Source organism: Vitis vinifera, chromosome 13 (genome assembly GCF_030704535.1).
Source record: "Vitis vinifera cultivar Pinot Noir 40024 chromosome 13, ASM3070453v1".
In the NCBI taxonomy this organism is placed as follows: domain Eukaryota; kingdom Viridiplantae; phylum Streptophyta; class Magnoliopsida; order Vitales; family Vitaceae; genus Vitis; species Vitis vinifera.
This window is the reverse complement of record NC_081817.1, coordinates 5893879-5914553: the sequence shown is the minus strand read 5'-3', so window position 1 is coordinate 5914553 and position 20675 is coordinate 5893879. Positions and strand designations below refer to the sequence as shown.

Sequence of the window (20675 nt, the reverse complement as noted above, 5' to 3'; positions counted from 1 at the left end):
GGGAATTGTATAATAAAGCGGTTGCTTTCCTCATTCAACAAAACCAAAACGTGCTTTTACTTATCCGAGGGTCAATAACACGCAGCTCTCCTCTCCTTCTCTCTTCTGTACTAGTTTTATTCATTCATTCATGGCGTTCGCCGCTAAAAACAAGGAAATTTGTATGTGTACTGGTACAAGGAGCCTATTCAATCTGGTTTCTCCGCCACGACCCATTCTCAGTCTTAGCTTTGACACTGCCTTCTCATAGTTCCCCATGCAAACCGCCATTCTAAGCCTCCTGCTTTTCTGCTTTTTTTAAAGCTCTTTAAGAGAAAGCAGTTCAACCCCAAGCATTTTTCGAGGTCTGTTTTCTTTGGGCTTGGGTTTTTTGTTTTTGGGTTTTTCAAAAGCGTTTTTTTAGTTTTCTTTGGGTGTGAGGAGGAGTTTTTGGATCTGCACTGAGATGGGGAGTGCGTGGAGGAGGGCGAAGCTGGCACTTGGGTTCAATATGTGCGTCTATGTTCCCGCGACTGCGGAGGAAGAAGACTCCGCTGATAGGTTGTCCGATGCGGCTTTGCTCTCGCCGGCGATGCCCATGACGCCTACGCCATCGTCGGGCGGTTTGAGGCTATCCAAGAGCGCGAGCAGATCTTCCAAGGTTTGTGTTGCTGTTACGGAGAGTTCTTTTATTACTTTTATGTTTGGTTCTGCGAAAATGGAGGGGAAAGGTAAGGAAATGGGGTCCTGGGTCTCGTGCTTTTGCGCTGTTTTGGTTTGCAAAAAGGAGGAAACCCAGCTAAGCCAAGTGATTTTAAACTGGGATTTGATTTGATTTGATTTATTGATTGATATTTTGTCCCTGGGCCTGGCGAATGAAAATTCTAAGATTTGAGAGCTTTTCATTTATTTTTCTTCTTCCATGTTTTCTTTGCAACCAAACAGAGTATTATTTAGCATTCCTGTCCGACTTTGGAATCTATTGCTTTCCCTCATGTGACTTGAGAGAAGAATATCTGTACTTTGTTCAGTCTGTCTGGCTTTTTATCTCCTTACTCTGAGATCACATGAATATTTATTAACATCCATATTTCTTGTTTGCTTAAATTTCCCACATCGGCCGTTTAGCTAGCTATACGGCAAAACCCCTATAGGAAGTGTCGATACATGACAAATGACCACTTGTCTAATAGGGGCGTTGCTTTTGACGGGTCTGAACCTCATTAATGACGCCAGTTGAGGTCCAACCTGTCAGATCAAAGATGGGTCGCATTCAGGGATTCAGTTGGTTTGAATTTTGAAAGGCAGAAAAAAAATCTTATATGAAAATTATGCATTTTTGTGAGTGTTTTTTTTAGGGGTTTCTTCTAAACCATGTAGTTTGATCTGGGAATGGCTTAATTCAATGGGTAATATCCTATGGCAAAATATTGTATTAGGGGTTTTACATAGAATGTGGGGTTAGGGAGATTGGTTTGATGGTGTCTTGTTGTTTTCCACTCTGTGGGCTTGTGGGGTTAATGGACGAGTCCCTTTCTGGGACCATTGTGGTTTGCCTTCCTAGTAAAAGAAGTTTATGGGTTTAACCTTTCCTTTTCCTCCTTTCGTAGAAGGGAAAAGTAGCTTAGTTGGTGGCCTGTTGACCATTAATTTGCAAGTTTTCATGCAGTAAGTTTAATCAAGGAGAAAAAGAAAGAGATAAGAAAAAAAAAAACATATAAAGCAACTCATGATTCCCTTTTCTTTGAAAGATGGGTTTTGCACTTCTTTTCTCCCTGTTTGTTTTGAAAGCTGTTGGTTCATCTGTATCATTGTACAGGTGCTTATTTACCCTTCGAAAAAGGTCTTTCACTTGCTTTTGCTTAATTTCCCAAACATGCCCCCTACACGTGGATTACCAAACATTGACTTCTTTTCCAGCTTAAGATGCTGATTCATCTTTACTACTTAATCTTTTTACCTTGATGAGAATCTTGCTTATTCTAGTTGTCTCTGGACTTACAGAATATGTATCATACTGGTGTTTATAACCTTTTAAAACCGAACATGTTTTTCAATCTTCTAAAAAATATATGCCTAAAATACATCCGATAATGGAATTAATACGATCTACTAACAGTTGCTTGATCACAATAAACACTGCAGAAAATAAAAAGGAAAATGTTGAAACCTTCTACTTTGTCTGTGGGGATGTTTTTGTTGTCTCTGTTTCATGGTAGCTCTTTAAAGGGATTTTCTTTAAATGCATCCTACTTGTGCAAGTTTTCACTATTTATTTGCGCGAGGTTTTGAAGATTCATTGTCCTGTTGATCTAATCAAAATGCAGGGCAGATTATTTGGGTTAGTTTTTCCAGGGCTTTAGGACAATGTTGCATATCTGTGATTTTATAATTTGGTTCAAAGCTTGTGATATATTGCATCATTTGCTTTTCCAAGTTAGATTGCTCAGTTGATTTTATATCTTTTCAATAGTGCCCTTCAATTTATGGAGCATAGAGTTTAAACATGGATCATAATACATGTCTTGTTATCTTCTTGAAAACAGTTGGTTCTTAATGAAGTTTTGGTTAGTTATTCTGTCCTCATATAGTAGTACCATGTGAACATTCATGAGTTAAAGACGTGTGTGTGCATGTGTTGTCTTTTAATTGATGCTCTTACTCATCCAAGTACCATTAGATGCTTTCTTCTTTTAGTTTGGTCGTATGTTTCTCACTTGTGTTTGTTTTGAAATTGCAGAAAACCTGTGCGATATGTTTAACCTCAATGAAACGAGGGCATGGGCAAGCTATCTTCACTGCAGAATGCTCACATTCTTTCCATTTCCACTGCATTACTTCAAATGTGAAGCATGGCAGCCAAATTTGCCCAGTTTGCAGAGCAAAATGGAAAGAAATCCCCTTTGAGGGTCCCAATTTGGATCCTCCCCCTAGAAGGGCAAGAATAAACCCTGTGGATTGGCACCAAAATAATGATTTGATGACCATAATTCGCCGTCTACCTCCCCCTCGTCTAGATTCTAATCGAAATATCATGGCACTGCATCAGGCCTCTGAGCCTGGTGTTTTCAATGATGATGAATCCTTAGATCACCAACCTGTGCCTGCAGAAAGAAACTCTTCAAATGGCAATGCGGCAGAAAACAACCCTGTTAGGACAGTCGAAATCAAAACATACCCAGAAGTTTCAGCTGCTCCACGGTCCAAATCTTATGATAACTTCACTGTTCTGGTTCATCTTAAAGCTGCTGTTGCAAATACAGGACAAAATATCCAGAGAAACATGTCTAACTCGCCATTAAACTCTCATAATCCTCGAGCTCCAGTTGACCTAGTTACAGTGCTTGACATCAGTGGCAGCATGGCAGGTACAAAGCTCGCATTGCTAAAGCGAGCCATGGGCTTTGTGATACAGAACCTTGGCTCCAGTGACAGGCTGTCAGTTATTGCCTTCTCTTCCACTGCCCGCCGCCTCTTTCCTCTTCGCCGGATGACTGATGCAGGGCGTCAGCAGGCATTGCAAGCTGTTAACTCTTTGGTGGCAAATGGTGGAACCAACATAGCTGAAGGCCTGAGGAAGGGTGCCAAGGTAATGGAAGACAGAAAGGAAAGAAATCCAGTCTCAAGTATTATACTGTTGTCTGATGGGCAGGACACTTACACTGTCAATGGCTCTAGTGGCAACCAACCCCAACCAAATTATCAGTTGCTACTTCCTCTGTCTATGCATGGCAGTCAGAACACAGGGTTTCAAATTCCAGTGCATTCTTTTGGATTTGGGACAGATCATGATGCCTCATCAATGCACACGATTTCAGAAATTTCTGGTGGAACCTTTTCTTTCATTGAGACTGAATCTGTGATCCAGGATGCATTTGCCCAATGCATTGGGGGCCTTCTGAGTGTTGTGGTTCAGGAGCTGCAAGTGGGAGTTGAGTGTGTGGACCCAAGTCTCCGCCTTGGCTCTTTAAAAGCAGGAAGTTACCCAAGCCACGTGATGGGCGATGCACGCACAGGGTCTATTGATGTTGGAGATTTGTATGCTGATGAAGAGAGGGATTTTCTGGTTTCAGTTAAAGTTCCAGCTGAGTTGTCCGGTGCCAAGACCTCATTGATAAAGGTGAGGTGTGTCTACAAAGATCCCCTAACGAAGGAAATGGCTACTTTGGAGAGTGAAGAAGTTAGGATTGAAAGACCTGAAACAGCTGGTCAGGAGGTGGTCTCAATAGAAGTGGACAGGCAACGCAACAGGCTCCAAGCAGCTGAGGCAATGGTACAGGCACGAGCTGCAGCTGAGCAGGGAGACCTAGCTGGTGCAGTTTCTATCCTTGAAAGCTGCCGTAAGGCATTATCAGATACAGTGTCAGCTAAATCTCATGATCGGCTCTGTGTGGCATTGGATGCTGAGCTCAAGGAGATGCAAGAGCGGATGGCAAGCAGGCATGTATATGAGGCATCAGGGAGGGCCTATATTCTGTCAGGATTGAGCTCACACTCATGGCAAAGAGCAACAGCAAGAGGTGACTCCACTGATGGTTCAAGTCTGGTTCAAGCTTACCAAACCCCATCAATGGCCGAGATGCTTACACGTTCTCAGGCTACCTTACTGGGCAGTCCATCAGCCCAGAGGCTTATTCGACCAGTATGGTCATGCACCTCACAGCCCAAGCCAAGGTAAATTATCAAAAAATTTTGTGGGGGGTTAGCTTCGAAAAAGAAAACACAGTTGAATACTTTAGTGCCTCTTTTTTCTATTTTTTGACTTATAATGGGGACAAATTGGAGGGATAAGAGGAGGGTTTTGGGCTGTTTTACTGTTCCTGGTTTACATATGTAAATGAATAAAAATGGGAAAAGGGTTAAACAGATATCTTTCATCTTGGCTTGGGGGTGGGGAGAGAAAAGAAAAGGAACACTAGGTAGGATTTAAAACTTTTGTATTTCATTTTTCTTTTTAATCTTTGCTCTTTCTGTTTTTGGTTTCTGTCCTTGTGATGGTGTTGGGGGTTGATGTACATAAAGGGAGAAATAGTCTTTTTCTCTTATGAGAGAACTGGTACAAGTCTGTAATTGCGAGGATAGTTGGGTGAATCTTCACCTAAATATATAATATATACCTGCTGTTGATTCTTTTCACAAGCTTCTGTTCATGACTTAAAAAAAGAGTTCTTTTTCCCAAGTATGAAGCCCCCATTCTCTTCACTTGTTTGATAGAGCATGCATGATGCTGTTAACACTTGCCTTATGGACCGCACAGAACAACCCTGCTTTTGGTGAATGAACTTGGGAAAAGGAGAGAGAGAGAGAATGATGCCTAGTATTGACGATCCGTGACCGTAGTATCATTAAAGACCTGCCGGCCAATAGTGAGATTGGAGCAACCCATAGCCCAAGGTGGAGGGGAAGTCTTGTCCTGTCTCGTCTTTAAGAATATTCCCACCAGTTACTACTATGCAAGTCGGATTCCGAATCTCTCACCAAATGGTGAGTTTGCCACAAAAATACTCTTTTTTCAAAAAAAAAAAAATGTTAAAAGTTCAAAATCACGCTCATAAATGATTATTTAAAAAATAATAATGATTTAATATTTTACATTATTAAACATTATTTTATTTTAAATTAAATTAAATTCTATTTAGAATCAAGTCATAAAAAAGACAAATACCACCTAATATTGGATTTATGTGTAAGTTTTATGCTTAAATTTTTTTGCTTTATGCTTAAAATCACCCCAAGAGACTGCGGTTTTAACATTTTTTTTCTTTTTATTTGGTTTAAATTTTAACTTTTTGTTTTATAAGATTAAAAATATATATGTTTTTCATAAAATATTTTGTATTTAATATTTTATATTATTTTTATATACTAAGAAGTAATTTTTTTTTTTATATTCCAATACCAAATTTTTTGCTTATTATAATATTTAATTATCACTGCCTATGTTTTAAAATTGATAAAAAATTAAATTAATAAAAAATAAAAAATATCTAATTATAAAGCTAAAACCATGATAAACCGAACATGGGCACTAAGATGACTAGAGAGAATTTGGTGATTATTTTGAGGGAAAAAATCTTAATTTAATATTTTTTTATTTTTTAAATGAACTATTTTTGTGCCAAACTCCCAAATGGTAGCTCAATTTTCTCCCACCAACCTCCCAGGGAATCTCAAGTAGCCCCCTTTTTTTTGTTATAAGACCAATCAACTAGCCCTCCACGATGGTGCAAAGCCTGCACCCAAAGCATACTTTTCTATCTTCTTCACCTTTTTCCTTGTATGTCATGCTCCACTTATTTTGTAGCTCATTCAGTTCTGTCAAAGATGCAGTTCAGAAATGCCTGCCAATTTGAAGCCTCTTATCTCACACAAACTTGGTGGTAAATCCATAACCTATAGCAATGCTCAGATCAAATAGAGTTCATTGCATTACAAAACGGCATATCTCACTAAAATAATGATCGAAGTGCTACGACTGATTCTCAAGTGTTCAACACTCTTAGCTCTATTCATTACTTGCAAACAGTTCTCTTTGATTTGAGTTTGTTCATGCCTCTTATATCTGCAGTAGGATCACATCTTAATTATCACGACCTAAATTCCAGGCGACCCAGAATTTGGCCCATAACCCTAGGTCAAATGTTTGACCGTAAGGGTTCCTCCTAATCCAAGGAGGTAATAAACCAAAACAGTCTGAATTTTTATTTTTTTTTCTAAATATAAATCATACTAAATCTCTCTCCAACTAACATTCCAATTTATCAATATACAAACCAATACTCAAAAGTAACAAGATATAGTAATTATCATTAAAGTTTAGAAATAAGAGTTCGCAGTTAAACAAATTAATCAAAATAAAATCTCATTACAAAAATAATTTCAAAATTTGTTAATACAAGTTTCAAAATAAACCAACATAACAACCATACTACAATCACTAGGTTACTCCAAAATCTCCTAGGACATCCTAAAACCCTCCCTATTCTATTTGTTGATTCTCGATGGCTATATCTGCATCTAAAAGTTTTAAGATAGAAGAGGTAATCATTTACACATTGCTCAGTAGGGTATTTTACACCCAATTATGAAAAAATCGGTAATCACATATATATATCGATACTTTGATTTTACGGATATATCGGAAATATTGGAGAAATATCGGTAGATGTTTTTTCCCAAATATCAGTGGAGCGAAAATTATTCAAAATTCATAAAAATGTTTGAAAAAACTCCAAAAAAATAATAAAATAAGCAAGAACACACATTTTAAAGTTATTTTATAGGTGCAACTGACATATATATAATCAAGAAGAAAAACATCGACAGATAAAGATATATTGGTAGATTCGATACTTGGATTTTAAGAATCATAAATATGAATTTTGGAAATATATAAAATTAGAGTTGAGTTAAGAAATATTTGATTTTATTGAATAAAAACAATTTATATATAAATATAATACACATAACATTACAATAGTTCTTAGTACCAAAATGAAGATCGATGTGATTCCATCATATTGTTAGATGAAGAGAGTCCATCTTGTTGAAAACAATATTTGTTTAAAAATTTTTAAAATACTTTTATTAAAACATATTTTATTACATTTTAAATGAAAAATTAAAGTAATTTATATAAAATATTTTATTTGAAATTTAATTTCTAAAATTTTATAAAAAAATATGTGGTAACCTTTTCTATTAACATTAATTTATTTAAATAATTAAAATTATTAATAATTTATCTTATCAAATTAATTTTAATTTATAAAATATTATAACTTTCTTAATTTTTTATATTATAACAATTTTTTTGGGTAAAATTATATTTTTAAAATTTAAATAAAAACATTTAAAATTTAAATAAAATTGAAAGGATATATATATATATATATATATATATATAAAAAGAGTGAACAGATAATAATTTTTAAAAATAGGATTAATGGGATAAATATGAAAAGTGTTAAAAATATATAAAAATAGTGGTGAAATATGGGCAATCGGATCATCAAAAATTTAATTATGAAAATTTTCAAAATTTCAAAAAAAACCCCAAAAAATCATCAATTTTTTTTTGTTATCCCCGGCTGCTCCTCGCGTCGCTCCACTTGCGATTTTATCGCTGATATATCAATTCCAGACCAATATATCGCTGATATTTCCGCGATTTTCCCTATATTTTCCCAATATTCCTCTCATTCGATAATCTGCTCAAAATCGTTTCGAGGTCGTCCGATATCCGATATATCAGCGAAATATCGCCAATAAAAACCAAAATTTCAATCCATGCTTACACCCAAGAGGGTTAATTTATATTACTAAGGTTTAAGATATACAAAATAAATATTCAACCATAAAGTCAATAACCCAAACGTTTCATTCACTCTAATTGTAACACTTCAACAATTAAATTTGTTATAAGGTTGCATGAAATGGAAAAGAAAAAGAAAAATAATAATGAAATGGAAAGGCAAAGCCCGTGAGAGGCGAATTAAGAAGTGAGTGGGATTTCTATGGTGAAAGACCCAAAAATCTACTCCAGGAAGACCCGAATGGAGAGTATATTTGGGTACAAACGCATATCATTTTGTGAATTATGGGGCACACTGCAGGCTCAATTTCAACCTTTTATTTAATTGTTGAAGTGTTACAATTAGAGTGAATGAAACGTTTGGGTTGTTGACTTTGTGGTTGAATATTTATTTTGTATATCTTGAACCTTAGTAATATAAATTAATCCTATTGGGTGTAAGACACCCTACCGAGTAATGTGGAAATGTCCACCCCTTATTTCTTAAAACTTTTAGATGCAAATATATTCCCTGAGGATTAACAAATAGAGTAGAGAGGGTTTCAGGATGCCCTAAGAGATTTTGGAGGAGTCTAGTGATTGTAGTGTAATTGTTCTGTTGGTTTATTTTGGAACTTGTATTAGCAAACTTTGAAACTATTTTTGTAATGAGAATTTATTTTGATCAATTTGCTCAATTGTGAACTCTTATTTTTATATTTTAATGATAATTATAATATCTTGTTGCTCTTGAGTATTGGTTTGTATATTGATAAATTAGAATGTTAGTTGGAGGGAGCTCTAGTGTGATTTATGTTTAGAGAAAAAAAAATCAGAGCATTTTGGTTTACTATCAACTTGGATTAAGAGGAACCCTTTATGTCAAACCTTTGACCTAGGGTCATGGGCCAAATTCTGGGTCGTGACAACATGGTATCAGAGCCAAGGTTGCAGTAATACCTTGGGATCAGTGTTTGTGTGTATTGTTAAGTTTATGATTTGTTGTATGTAATTAGTTAATGAGCTGATTATTAATTTATTTATTTATTTACTTATTCTTGCTGTTTGAAAAAAAATCTTGTTATGGTGCTTGTTGATGATAGTAAGAAGTGTTATGGTGTTAATTATGTTGAATTATGATTATAAGGGATTATTCTAAGTTGGTTAATAGAGCTTTATTGGTGGAGCAAGACGAAGGACACCAATCAAATCCGAGAACAAAGGGGAGATAGACTAAGGAAACAAAAAGTGAGGGAAAGTTCCCAGAGAAGGTCCCATCAATAGCAGAGGCAACAAGGCCAGCATTATGAGGAACATTCTTCATTCTATGTTGGAGGTGAGCAGGGTGCTTAGAAGGCGGCTACTGCTAGAGTATGTTATGGTTGTGGAGCAGAAAATCATTTATGGAGGGCTTGCCCATTAAGGGGCACATTGCAGGCTCGATTTCAGCCTTAAGGAGGCCCCAACAGCGGTCAGCATTGCCTTTCTAGCCTCCTTAGTTTCACCTACCCTACTACCAGATGCCACAGTTACCCCCAGCAGTGCAAGGAGCCCGAACAGCCACTATGAGTAGTCAAACTCGATCTTCCCAAGGGTCGAGTGCTAAAGGCATGGGGAGACAGGCAGTAGGTAGAGTTTTTGCCTTGACCCCAGTAGAGCCAGAGGATGACGCCCTTTTGGTGAAGGGTATGATTTTGGTCTCTAGCTCTCTTTTGGTGGAAGGTATGATTTTGGTCTATGGTACTTGGGTCGTGACATTAACACTCGAGGAAAATAAGTCTTTTAACACTACTGGAAAATAAAAGTTTCAACAAATCATATGGAGCCAAGTAAATAAATCGTACTACATTTATTGATAGATTGAAGAACCAGGTAAACCAATTCTCAGATTTGGAGGAAATCTAAGCTAAGGAAATTAAACAATTGCTGGAATTGGAAGGCCCATGATAGTTAAAATATTGCCAAAATTGAACTGAGGGAGCAACTCTAATTATTCCACTTCTCCAAGGAAAGAGAAGGAAATATCCAACAAAATAGTACCTACTCTATATATGATACATTTATGAACTTTGTTACTAGATGCTCATGAGCAATACATGACAACTTCAAAAACAGCAAAAAGAGCTTACTAGAGTCTGACTAGCTTTCCTTTGGTCTAGGAACTGGCTGATACTCGTAGTCATCTATGTTAATCTTCTGTTGCATAGCCTGCAAGGACAAATTGATGAAGCTACTTATAATTGGTTTCATGGAGATTAATTATCAAGTTGCAAGCTCAAAAGTGTTATACCTTCAGTTCCTCCTCCATTGAAATCTTTTTTGGCTTATACGCACCAACCGGTCCTGTCCTGGACAGTGCTTTCTTTGCTTCAGTGATCTCCCATTCACGATCATCTTTCACCTTCCCAATATCCTTGCTGAGCTAGAAAGACCCATGATCTTTTAGATGATGATGAAAAGCTAAAGGTACCAAACAGTGAGTAAAGCAAGTAACATTCTTTAAAGGTCCAGATAATATATCCAGAATTCCAATCCAAACAGGCACACAATAAGAATGCAAATAAGCACCAGCTAAGTTAACAAGAACGCAAACAGTTGTCATAGTGGATACACATCAAATTGGTAAGCATGATGCTTTTTTTTTTCTCCCTTTCTTATTTAAACTTCCTTTCTTAAAAATAGCTATAATGGTAATCTCATTGTTCCCCAAATCATCGTAAGGAACAAACACCCATCTCTCCAAAATAGGGTAAGGCACAAAAGCCAAGTGAGCTGTGTACTAGGTTGTTAAGGCTGAAGTTGGTCAAATGCATGCAAATCACAGTGATTCATCTTTTAATGATATAATATAACAGTCATTTATTAACAAGAAGGAACTGAAGCATCTCCATATAGCAATCACAGATGATGGGACTGCCTCAAAATAAAAAATAAAATGAAGTCCAATGCCCTAAAAAAAAGCTAGATTTTAGGATGTCCTTTCAACATGTACCACAATGGTCCTCCATTAGTTAATCTGTGAGCACCCTACTTCAAGTTTTGCCTTTCTGCTACTTTAAGCAGAAAAAGAAAGAAGCAGGTTCCAGATGTGTTAAAAGAAGCAATTTCAGCTTTTGCATTGATATATTATGAGAAATAAGATTGAGCAACTTCCTTTTTATTAATCAGACCTTTATTCTGTAATTAAAAGAAATGATGAGATCTACCCTAGCAGTGAAACAATGAACATATAACTTATGTATGACAGGTTGACATGCTAAGTAATGAGCTTCATTATGCCAGATTATCAAATTCCCTAATGCTCAAAGCTTCTATATTAGTGGATGAAAATTTTTGTTTGGATTCAAGGATAGTTTATATTTCAGCTTAAGTAAGGCCACAGGTTAACCAAACCAGGTATAATTGATGAAAGACTATGAGGAGAAATATATGCAACTCAAAGTCATTCACAAGCATGAAGGTACAAAATGACTTATATTTGCATTTACACAGATGGGTTATACTAAGTTCAAGCAAGAAATAAGGAATTACTAAGGAAAACTACGGGGTGAATGCATGCAAGACATAGTGACTCATTCTCTCTCTCTCTCTCTTTTTTCTTTTTTCCCCTAAGTAACAGTCATTTATTACTAAAAGGGAACAGAAGGAACTTCATTATAGCAAACAGAGACACAGGGGTCACCCGAAAAAGGAAATGGTAAAACAAAGTCCAAACCCCTAATACGACTAGAGTTGAAGACTTCATCCATCCCATGTACCACAACTGTTCTCCACTAATAAAATCTGCAACTAGACCTTCTTCAAGTTTTGCTTTTCGCCATTTTGAGAGAAAGGGGAAAGAAGCAGGTATAAACATGTTAAAAGAAGTAATTTTGCTTTTCGCCAATTTGAGAGAAAGGGGAAAGAAGCACGTATAAACATGTTAAAAGAAGTAATTTCACCTTTTTTCCTTATAATATTATTATTTGATAAGTGCCCCTTTGCCTCATAATATTATGAGAAAATAGTATGAAGCCTAGCAGTATAGGAGTCAAAATTTCCCTTTTGGTAATCAAAACATTTATTCTGCAATATAAATTACATCCAGATTAATAGACATATCATCCAAACTAAGATGCACGTATCCTAACTTATGTATCATAGGTTGACATGCTATGCAGTGAGCTTCATTCATGCCAGATGTGGCAACAGCTGAAATCAGGACACCATGCATTCCATCATTATCCTTTTATGCTCTTTCTAGTTCAAGGAAAATAGGAGGGGAAAGATGAGGAAAAGAAAAAGAGAAAAAAGGAAAGGAAGGAAAAATCCAAGGAAGGTAGAAAAAAGGTTTGAGTAACAAATTTTCGTTATACTATTCTCTAATTTTATTCCCCCTTTATATGCAGAATGAAGAAGGAGAAAATGTGTAAATTTTCAAAATAATTTTCATTATATTCATTTTCTCTGGTATTGGCAAAATCAAACAAAAGAACTTGGATTCCTTTTCCTTTTCTTTTCCTTTTTTCCCTTGCTTACTACTTCCCAAGATCCAAATGGAGCATTAATATCTGCGAGAATTCCTAGAAGCTCATATGATTTCCATGTATATTAAGCAATGAGAGAAAAAAATATATATTTTCAACATCTAGTTTTTCCACTTATAATATTGAGAAATTCTCATTCATACATGGTACTGTATCTTCCTGAATAGCTATGAATGCTAGAGAATGATGATACCCAGCTTTCTGAAATTGTGCAAAACAAACATAGATACCTGGACGGCAGGTGAGTGCCACTAAAACATGTCATGAACCTAACTCACCCAAGCCACCGGTTTCTGGAGCTTGGCTCTTTTGGACATTGGGCTTGAATCAACCGAAGCTCATCTATCTAGGTTCTGTTTAATCCTCAAAAACTGTCCGAGAAAGCACAAGGGCAATCAGAAAATTAAAGGAAAGAAAAAGGAAAAAGAACAAAAATAAGTCTGAGCCCATAAAATTTTCCTGCACTCTTATCATCCAATTTTCCTTTTCTAAGGCATGAGGGGCTTCAAAGCATAAAACTTTCTCTAATTACTCTTCCGAAATTGACTTTCCTCTGCTTTTTCCCCTTGTTTCCCACATACAAACAGAACCAAAAATACAAAAATAGAATATAGGGCTCCAGCAGCGCTTCATAAATTTCAATTTCCACAAAATGACTAGTGAGTGTAAGCTTTGAAGTCGTGAATTTGGATAACAGTAACACAAACCTGCCTTGCAAGAGATGACTGAGGCCGACCGATCCGAGCACCGTAAGGGAGATCATCGGAACCCCGTATTTCACAAATGGATTTTGCCTGCCCCACCTTTTGAATCCCGGATTCGATTTCTGAATCTTAGCGGCGGTTGTAGCCGCAAGATTGCTAGCTTTTTTCTCCATTGACGTCATTGCTGCACGCCACAAGAGGATCTGTATCGTGAGTTCGATAATACAACCAAATCAACCAATCATTTCGAGGGTTTTTCTAACAATCTAATCTTGACCTTCAAATTCGATTGATTTCCGGTAACATATGGCAAATTAAATCATTACAAAATTCCAAATTTTGAAAAAATAAATAAACAAACAAACATTTTCCAAGAAGAGTGAGTAGAGAACGTTACCTTTGAGCCACTATGAAAAGGAGATCGTCGCCGGCCGCCGTTTGATGATCTCTCCCGGTCTGCTCTATTCGCTTATTTTCAATCAGCGTATTGACACTAAAACGACGCGATGCTCGTCGTTTTGTTTTGAGTAGACCTGTGGGTGTGGTTTTTTTTCCTTTTCTATTTTACTTTTGAAATTTTCTTTTACCATTTTAAAAAAATATTGAATAATTATATATAAGGACAAAATTTAAAATAATTTCATTTTTGTGCTCCTTTCTCAACGAGCTTTAAAAAAACACCCTTGTCAAAAAACAGGTCTCAGGAGAAAAAAAAAATCTTATAAATGGTTTTCAAAATTAGAAAATTCTTATAAAATTAATAAAAATTTTGTTAAGGATACAGGAATATTTTCATTAGGTTTGTAAGGAAGGACAAGAAAAAATGAGAAGAAGATTTTTCATAAATTTTCATTTATATAATATTATATAGAGTGTGTGTTATAGATAGTATAAAAATAAATTATTTTAAAATATTGAACATTATATATATATATATATATATATATATATATATATAAAGAATATATATTTATCTTTAAAATATAAAAAATTATATAAAAATAAATTTCTTATATCAAAGGTATATGCTTACTTTATATATTTAAAAATCATTTAAAAAAAATTAAGAGCCTGTTTGGGCGTTTATTTTAAAAACCATTTTCTTTTTTTAAAAACTGAAAATTGTTTTTAAACATTTCTCACACTACTTACTATTCTCTACAAACAATTTTTAAAAATAAAGTGAAATAAATGATAATTTTTAGAGAATAAATAAGAGTTATTTTCACTGATTTTTTCAAAGAAAAGGAAAAATTGGTCCGTTTAGGCATGTTTTCTTAAACTTGTTTTTAAAAATTATTTTTAAGTCAAAGAATAAAAAATGGTTTTTAAAAATAAGTTTCTAAAAATATGACCAAATAGGTCCTAAAATTTTGAGATAATAAATATTTTCTAATATCTTAAAGAGTTTTTAAAACCATTATTTTTTGGATGTGTGCCTTTAAAAATTCTCATGTAACATGTAAAATTATTATTATTATTTACTTAAAAAATAGAAAACAAGAAATTCATCCAAATATATCCGTAAAAGTAGTTCATTAGGGTTGATTGATTGAAACCCGAAGGTTTGATGTAAATATACTCAACCACCATTGGTTTCAAATTTAATCAATCAACACTCCTATAAATTTATTTTGTTTATTAAATTTATTTTTTGGATAGATTTTAAGTAGAAATATTTTAAATAAGAGTGTTTAATAATTCTCTAAAAACTAAATTTTATTCTTTAAAAAATAAAATTTATATATGAAATACATTTATAAGGATGTCAATTTACGAAATTTAAAAACTGTGTCGGCTTAGTATATTTACACTAAACGCGGGTATCAATGGAATTAACCCTAATTCATTATGGCCAAGAAAAATTAAAATTAATATGCTTGAAGACTCTCCATTAGAAATAAATTGGGATCATACTAGAAAATAAAAAAATATGCCATGTGGGTCAAATTCAGTATATCTAATGTGTAAATATGGTTACAGCATTAGCTACTCCACAAACAAACAAACAAACAAATGGACAACTATAACTTTCCAAAGCTGGAATGAAGGAAAAATCACTTTGTTTGATGTGGGAACTTTCAAAATTCAATCACACTAGCTTACCACTGTGTTGATTTTGACTAGTATTAAGGAGAGGTGTAGTTGATGATGGTGAAGCTTTGGCATTATTGGAGGCCTTTGGACCGGAGGAATTTGGCTTTAGTCTAAACCCAAGCCTTCTGCAGAAGATGTTCCAGCTCCTTTTCGTCGTCACCAGCTTTTCAATCTCTTTTTTCATGCTCAGACACTCTTTCTCGAGCTCGGAAACCCGCTCCCTCATATCGTCAACCGCAACAATTTCATCCTGTGTTGTGCTTCTCCTGGGGAGGGCAAGATTCCCACTAGGGTCCTGAGAGGTCTCCAAGTTGTCCGAGACGAAGAACCATCCAGCAATGGATGTGCGCAGACGAAGCTGTTCAAAGAATAGAACTTGGACGATGAGTCGAAGTGGCAGCCTCTCATTCTGGGCTGCATGGGTGCTCGCTTCTAATGAGAGCTTCTGGCAGTTCACAAGTCTGCAGATTAGTTCTCTCTCTGAATCTGTTAGCCATGGATGTGCCTGAATGGGAAAAACCATATTAGCAAAAAGTCACAAATAAATCAAAAAAAAAAAAAAATCCTAAACAATAGGGATGAAATCTTGAAACAAGTTGGTCGACAGTCATATGATCATGATGATTTTCAACCATGAAAATCTCTAAGAAGAATGACAGAATACTGGAGTTTACCTTGAGGTATATATCAATAGCCCGGTAAATTCCATCATCTAATGGCCTGGCATAATCAGGGATAACAGCAGCAAGTGACTGAAATTTTTGCAATTTCAAATTGACATCAGGTGCCACCTCGGCAAGATACCCATCCACCAGATTTGCCACCATTGTCATTCGAGTCAGTGAATGGGACCCTACCATCAACTGCGCTTCATCTACTATACAATTTGTAGAATCAGTTACATCACGGTCAACCAACATGAAGTGGTCGAGGATTCGCTGAACACAGTCAATGTCATAAAGGGTCTCCACTGAATATCCCAAATTTGGTATAATGAGATCTTCAAGGACTGCTTGATCCAACTGGGCCCCAATCCGTTTCTCCAAATTCTCTCGACATGATGGGCTTGCATGTAAGAGCATGGATGTCCGGAGAAGCCTAAGCAGGAACTTGGTTGATGTGACTCCCTTTTGATCAGGTAGTAACTCTACTATCTCTTCAAGGAGGTTCCTTTGATCTGCATCAGACAGAGCAGAAACAGTTGATCCAAGGGCAGCACGGTTTCCATTCTGAAAGCTCGATTGTCTACCCATCAGTGGGAGATACTTTTTTGTATAGTACATGAGGGACCCAGAAATCCTCTCCGGCCTCATGGCTCTTGATTCAACAGCCAGGATCAGCCTCTTATACATTGGTAGTTTAAGGCAGGACACATCCTCATACCACCAATCATCACTTACAGGATGGGGATTGGACGACGTGAGAATTCCATTCCATAAAACAGTGCCCACTGGGCTCTGTGCTGCTTCACCTCCCGACTCAGGCCAACCGACTAGGCTCGGATCTGCACTAGCTTTCACTGCTAAAGAATTAATGCATCTTGAAACAATATGAAGCTCTTCGGCATGTGGTAGAACCTCTTCACATGCTTCAAGAGCTTTAAGTGAGTCTGTCCAGTCTCCAAAGACTTCATTTAAGAAATTTTCTGTTTGACTAACCAGATTCCCCTCTCCAAAGTTTTCTTTCATTTGAAGATGCTCGGCTGCACACCTGAGACTGACTACATTCAACGCAGTGAGTTCTATTTTAACACCATAACAGAACTTGGCCACAAGCAAAAAGGTTTTGGCTCCTCCTGGTATGTCATGCAGTTGCAAGATACAATTTCTTTCATCCTCACCAGAAGATTCTCCAATAAGATTTTCTATTACCCCACTTCTGGACAGCAGAGGAAACTGGAGTACATGCAAAAGAGAGAAGGGGGAAGCACATTTAGACCAGAAGATATCAAAAAGGAAAAAGAAAAGGAGATGGGAAACAAACTCATGAATGGAAACATAAAGATAATTTCAACCTTGCCTTGCATCAGCAAGTACAACAAACACCTTATCTACCTCTAGCTTTCAAACTATGATGGAGGCCTTTGTGTGTCTGTCTTTCATGTTTTTCTTAAGAATTTCATCCTAGTTTCATGCATCCCAAATCATAAAAAGGTCCAGAGGAAAAAAGAAATCATGGTTAAACCTCTATTCAGGGCTACACAAGACTCAATCATCAATTCACACAAATTTCACATTTCCAAAAACAGCTGATGAGATGAAACCTACACTCATTCATAGAAGTCCATTATGGCATTTCTTTGATTTGACATGAAGGCCACTAGGTTTTCTTTTTGATTGTCAAATTTGAGGTTTTAATTTAAATAAATTAAATAACTTAAAAGCCCATCTAAAAAAAAGTCTCAATTTTATAAAACATTTGACCTCAGAAAAAAACTTGTGATAAGCTATATGGTTGCTTCAGACATTCTCTTCAAACCTACCAAAATGTGAGCCATGAAGCATCCCTTTCAAAACCCTGGTTTCTAATTCATGGAAACGATAGCATATGACAAATCAAGAAACAAGGAAAAAAGTAAGGCTTGATGATGTGAGATGCACCTTGTGCAGATGAAAAGACATTTCTCCAACTTCAATGATAACATCGCTTGGAAGACCAGTTGAGCAGAGCCTGAAAGTGACAATATTAGATGTCGAGGGAAAGAAAAGAAGATTTAAAAGATGAAACAAAATTTTCTTCAAATGTCACTGCAACTCAGATAAATTTCAATGGCATAGCCAGAAGGGGGAATTGAATAAACTTCAACAGTTTCAGCCTATAGGATCCCCTGCCTAAAATGAGCCAACCAAAAGATACAGCTACAATGCTACTCTCAAGGAAGGAGAGAACAATATAGGAGAGTTAGTTTTAAAAATGTTTGGGATTACATGATTACCAATGCGATGGAGATTTGTTATAATTAGAAGACATCCTAAGCTTATCATAGATGCCCGCATATTGATCTCAGCAGCATCTCATGATAGATGCAACCTACCAACTCAATATTAGGGTAATAAGCAAAAGGTAATGCCAAAATCTAGTATAACACACTCTAGCCCAGGAAAGGCACCTTAAAAGCACTTAAAACTGATCAAACATGCATGCTTTGAACTTTATGTTCCTCTCAGATTTGATCTTTTCTTGATACATGCAAGGCATAGGGAAATTTTTAAGAGAAAAAAAAAAAATTAATACTGAAGCTGCAGCAAGCCAACATCTGCAATTATCTAGCTTCAGAATTGTGCACGAAATGGTTTCTTTTTGGTGATGCATGGAAAGAAGAGCTAAGCAATTTTAGAAGTGTTCAGATCTATCTTTGGTTTTGATTATTGACATTCTTAAAAAAATACATTTATTGTCTCATAAGACATCTCACATTATTGGTTTGGATTTCAGTGAAATCCTTATCAGGATGTTACACTTTCAAGTCTTTGGCTTTAAAATGATTTGTGTCAGGAGTTATTTAGAAATCACACAAGCTTAAATCTCTATCTTAAATCCAAATCCAGGCAGCCAGATACACTCTGGGTGTCCAATGCAACCAACACACTTCTTAAACTACAGGAGCTTGATTCTGTACTGAGTAGGTTTGAGTTAATTACAATTCAAACCACTCTGTGCCAAATGCAAGATTTTCAGTCTAGAGAACTTCTTTCCAATAGGCTTGAAGGTACAGTGAATATTAAATAAAAAAAATAAAAAAAACCTCTCTAAAAATTGACAGAGGGCCTTTCTTGAAGATTTGAAGTTACGACTTTAATCTTGTTAAATAATCAGTTGCCGCAAAAACTTAAGCATTTAGGACATGGGCTAACAATGTAAATCAAGCTGAATGATGTTCAACATCCCACCTGCAAACCCATGACCCCCATATATCAAAACTATAATATCACATTAAACTACCAGTTGGCCACAAAAGGCATGAATTTTTTGGGAATGACCTAACTATGTACATCAAATTGACCAACATTCAACAGACCTTCATGAAATTCCACCGTATCAAAAGGCCTGTTATTCTATTATGAAGTTAATGTTTTCCTTCTGAGACTTGCTCCTCTTTTGAGCCCTCCAATTCAATTCATACAAACAAATTCCTTCTTTCCCATATATCAATGGTGTTCTTTCAAATGTCTAAATCATCTTAATCTGTGTTCCCAATTTATTCACCGGTTTAAGCCACTGCGAGATTTTCACAAGGAATGAACAGCATATCCGAATAAAATCAGCTTGAAAAAACAAAAGATAGAGAGAATCTACAACTGCAAATGGGCTTAGCCTTCCACATTCTTCTACTAAATATCTACACGAGCGAAAACTCAAATCACATACAGTATGTATTGGCCTTCACAGAACAGCAAGACCAACATCACCCGGACAGAATTAACAAAGAAGAGTGCAGTAAGCTAAGTTCACAAACACCTACCATATAACTTTACTAATTAACACATCAAATTATCCCTTCTTATATATTCCTCAAAATTGTAAGCTAGAATCGAACCAATGACATTGGATGGATAACACAATTCCATACTACTGCATACCCATACACCAGCTATGAACGGATGTTATGGAGAAAAACAAGCCCACCACAAACGGTAAGGGAAAAAAAAAAAATCAATTGCGAAAGAATTATGATCCGAAAACGCCAAACAACAGAAGCCCCAACACGTAATTTCCAATGTTAACGCAAACCCACCACTCCAAAATCATAAAAAATGAAAACAAAATGCAGGAAAAAAAAAATTAGAAGGACTAACAAGGTTTGGCCATCGAGGTGAAAGGCTTCAGGTTTGGATCCAAGCTTCATGCACGCCATGAGAATGGTACCACACTTCACATGCAGAGCTTTGTCTATAACGCAAAGAAGTGTCGGAATGATAATGATAAAGAAAGGGCAGCGACGATGAGATTTCTGAGTCCCACCCTCTGTCTCTTTCTCTCCTCTGTCTCTTTCTCTCTCTCTCTCTCTCTCTATCTCTCTCTGTAATCTTTTCTTGCGTTTTGGGAGAGAGTGAGGAGGGTGGTCCCGGGTCTTAA

The 20675-nt window shown here is 36.0% G+C and overlaps 3 protein-coding genes across 4 annotated transcripts; 1 reads left to right on the top strand and 2 right to left on the bottom strand.

The window, feature by feature from the left end:
- The first annotated feature begins 45 nt into the window (after positions 1–45).
- LOC100253096 (E3 ubiquitin-protein ligase WAV3) lies at positions 46–5118 on the top strand. Its single transcript, XM_002273014.3, has 2 exons — positions 46–640; positions 2720–5118. Exons 1-2 carry the CDS (start codon positions 446–448, stop codon positions 4655–4657), a joined length of 2133 nt encoding a protein of 710 aa, XP_002273050.1. The 5' UTR covers positions 46–445; the 3' UTR covers positions 4658–5118.
- A 4974-nt stretch (positions 5119–10092) lies between these two features.
- On the bottom strand, positions 10093–14034 carry LOC100242717 (uncharacterized). Of its 2 annotated transcripts, none has more exons than XM_002273118.4 (4): positions 13900–14034; positions 13506–13686; positions 10563–10689; positions 10093–10480 (listed from the first exon to the last, which is right to left on the bottom strand). In XM_002273118.4, exons 2-4 carry the CDS (start codon positions 13682–13684, stop codon positions 10412–10414), a joined length of 375 nt encoding a protein of 124 aa, XP_002273154.1. In that variant the 5' UTR covers positions 13685–13686; positions 13900–14034; the 3' UTR covers positions 10093–10411. The 2 variants fall into 2 exon arrangements, with proteins under 2 accessions (XP_002273154.1, XP_010658398.1); XM_010660096.3 differs by having other exon boundaries at positions 13506–13705; positions 13900–14028.
- A 1362-nt stretch (positions 14035–15396) lies between these two features.
- LOC100265004 (BTB/POZ domain-containing protein At5g03250) lies at positions 15397–20662 on the bottom strand. Its single transcript, XM_002273996.4, has 4 exons — positions 20396–20662; positions 18200–18269; positions 16274–17494; positions 15397–16104 (listed from the first exon to the last, which is right to left on the bottom strand). Exons 1-4 carry the CDS (start codon positions 20452–20454, stop codon positions 15595–15597), a joined length of 1860 nt encoding a protein of 619 aa, XP_002274032.1. The 5' UTR covers positions 20455–20662; the 3' UTR covers positions 15397–15594.
- Positions 20663–20675: the final 13 nt, after the last annotated feature.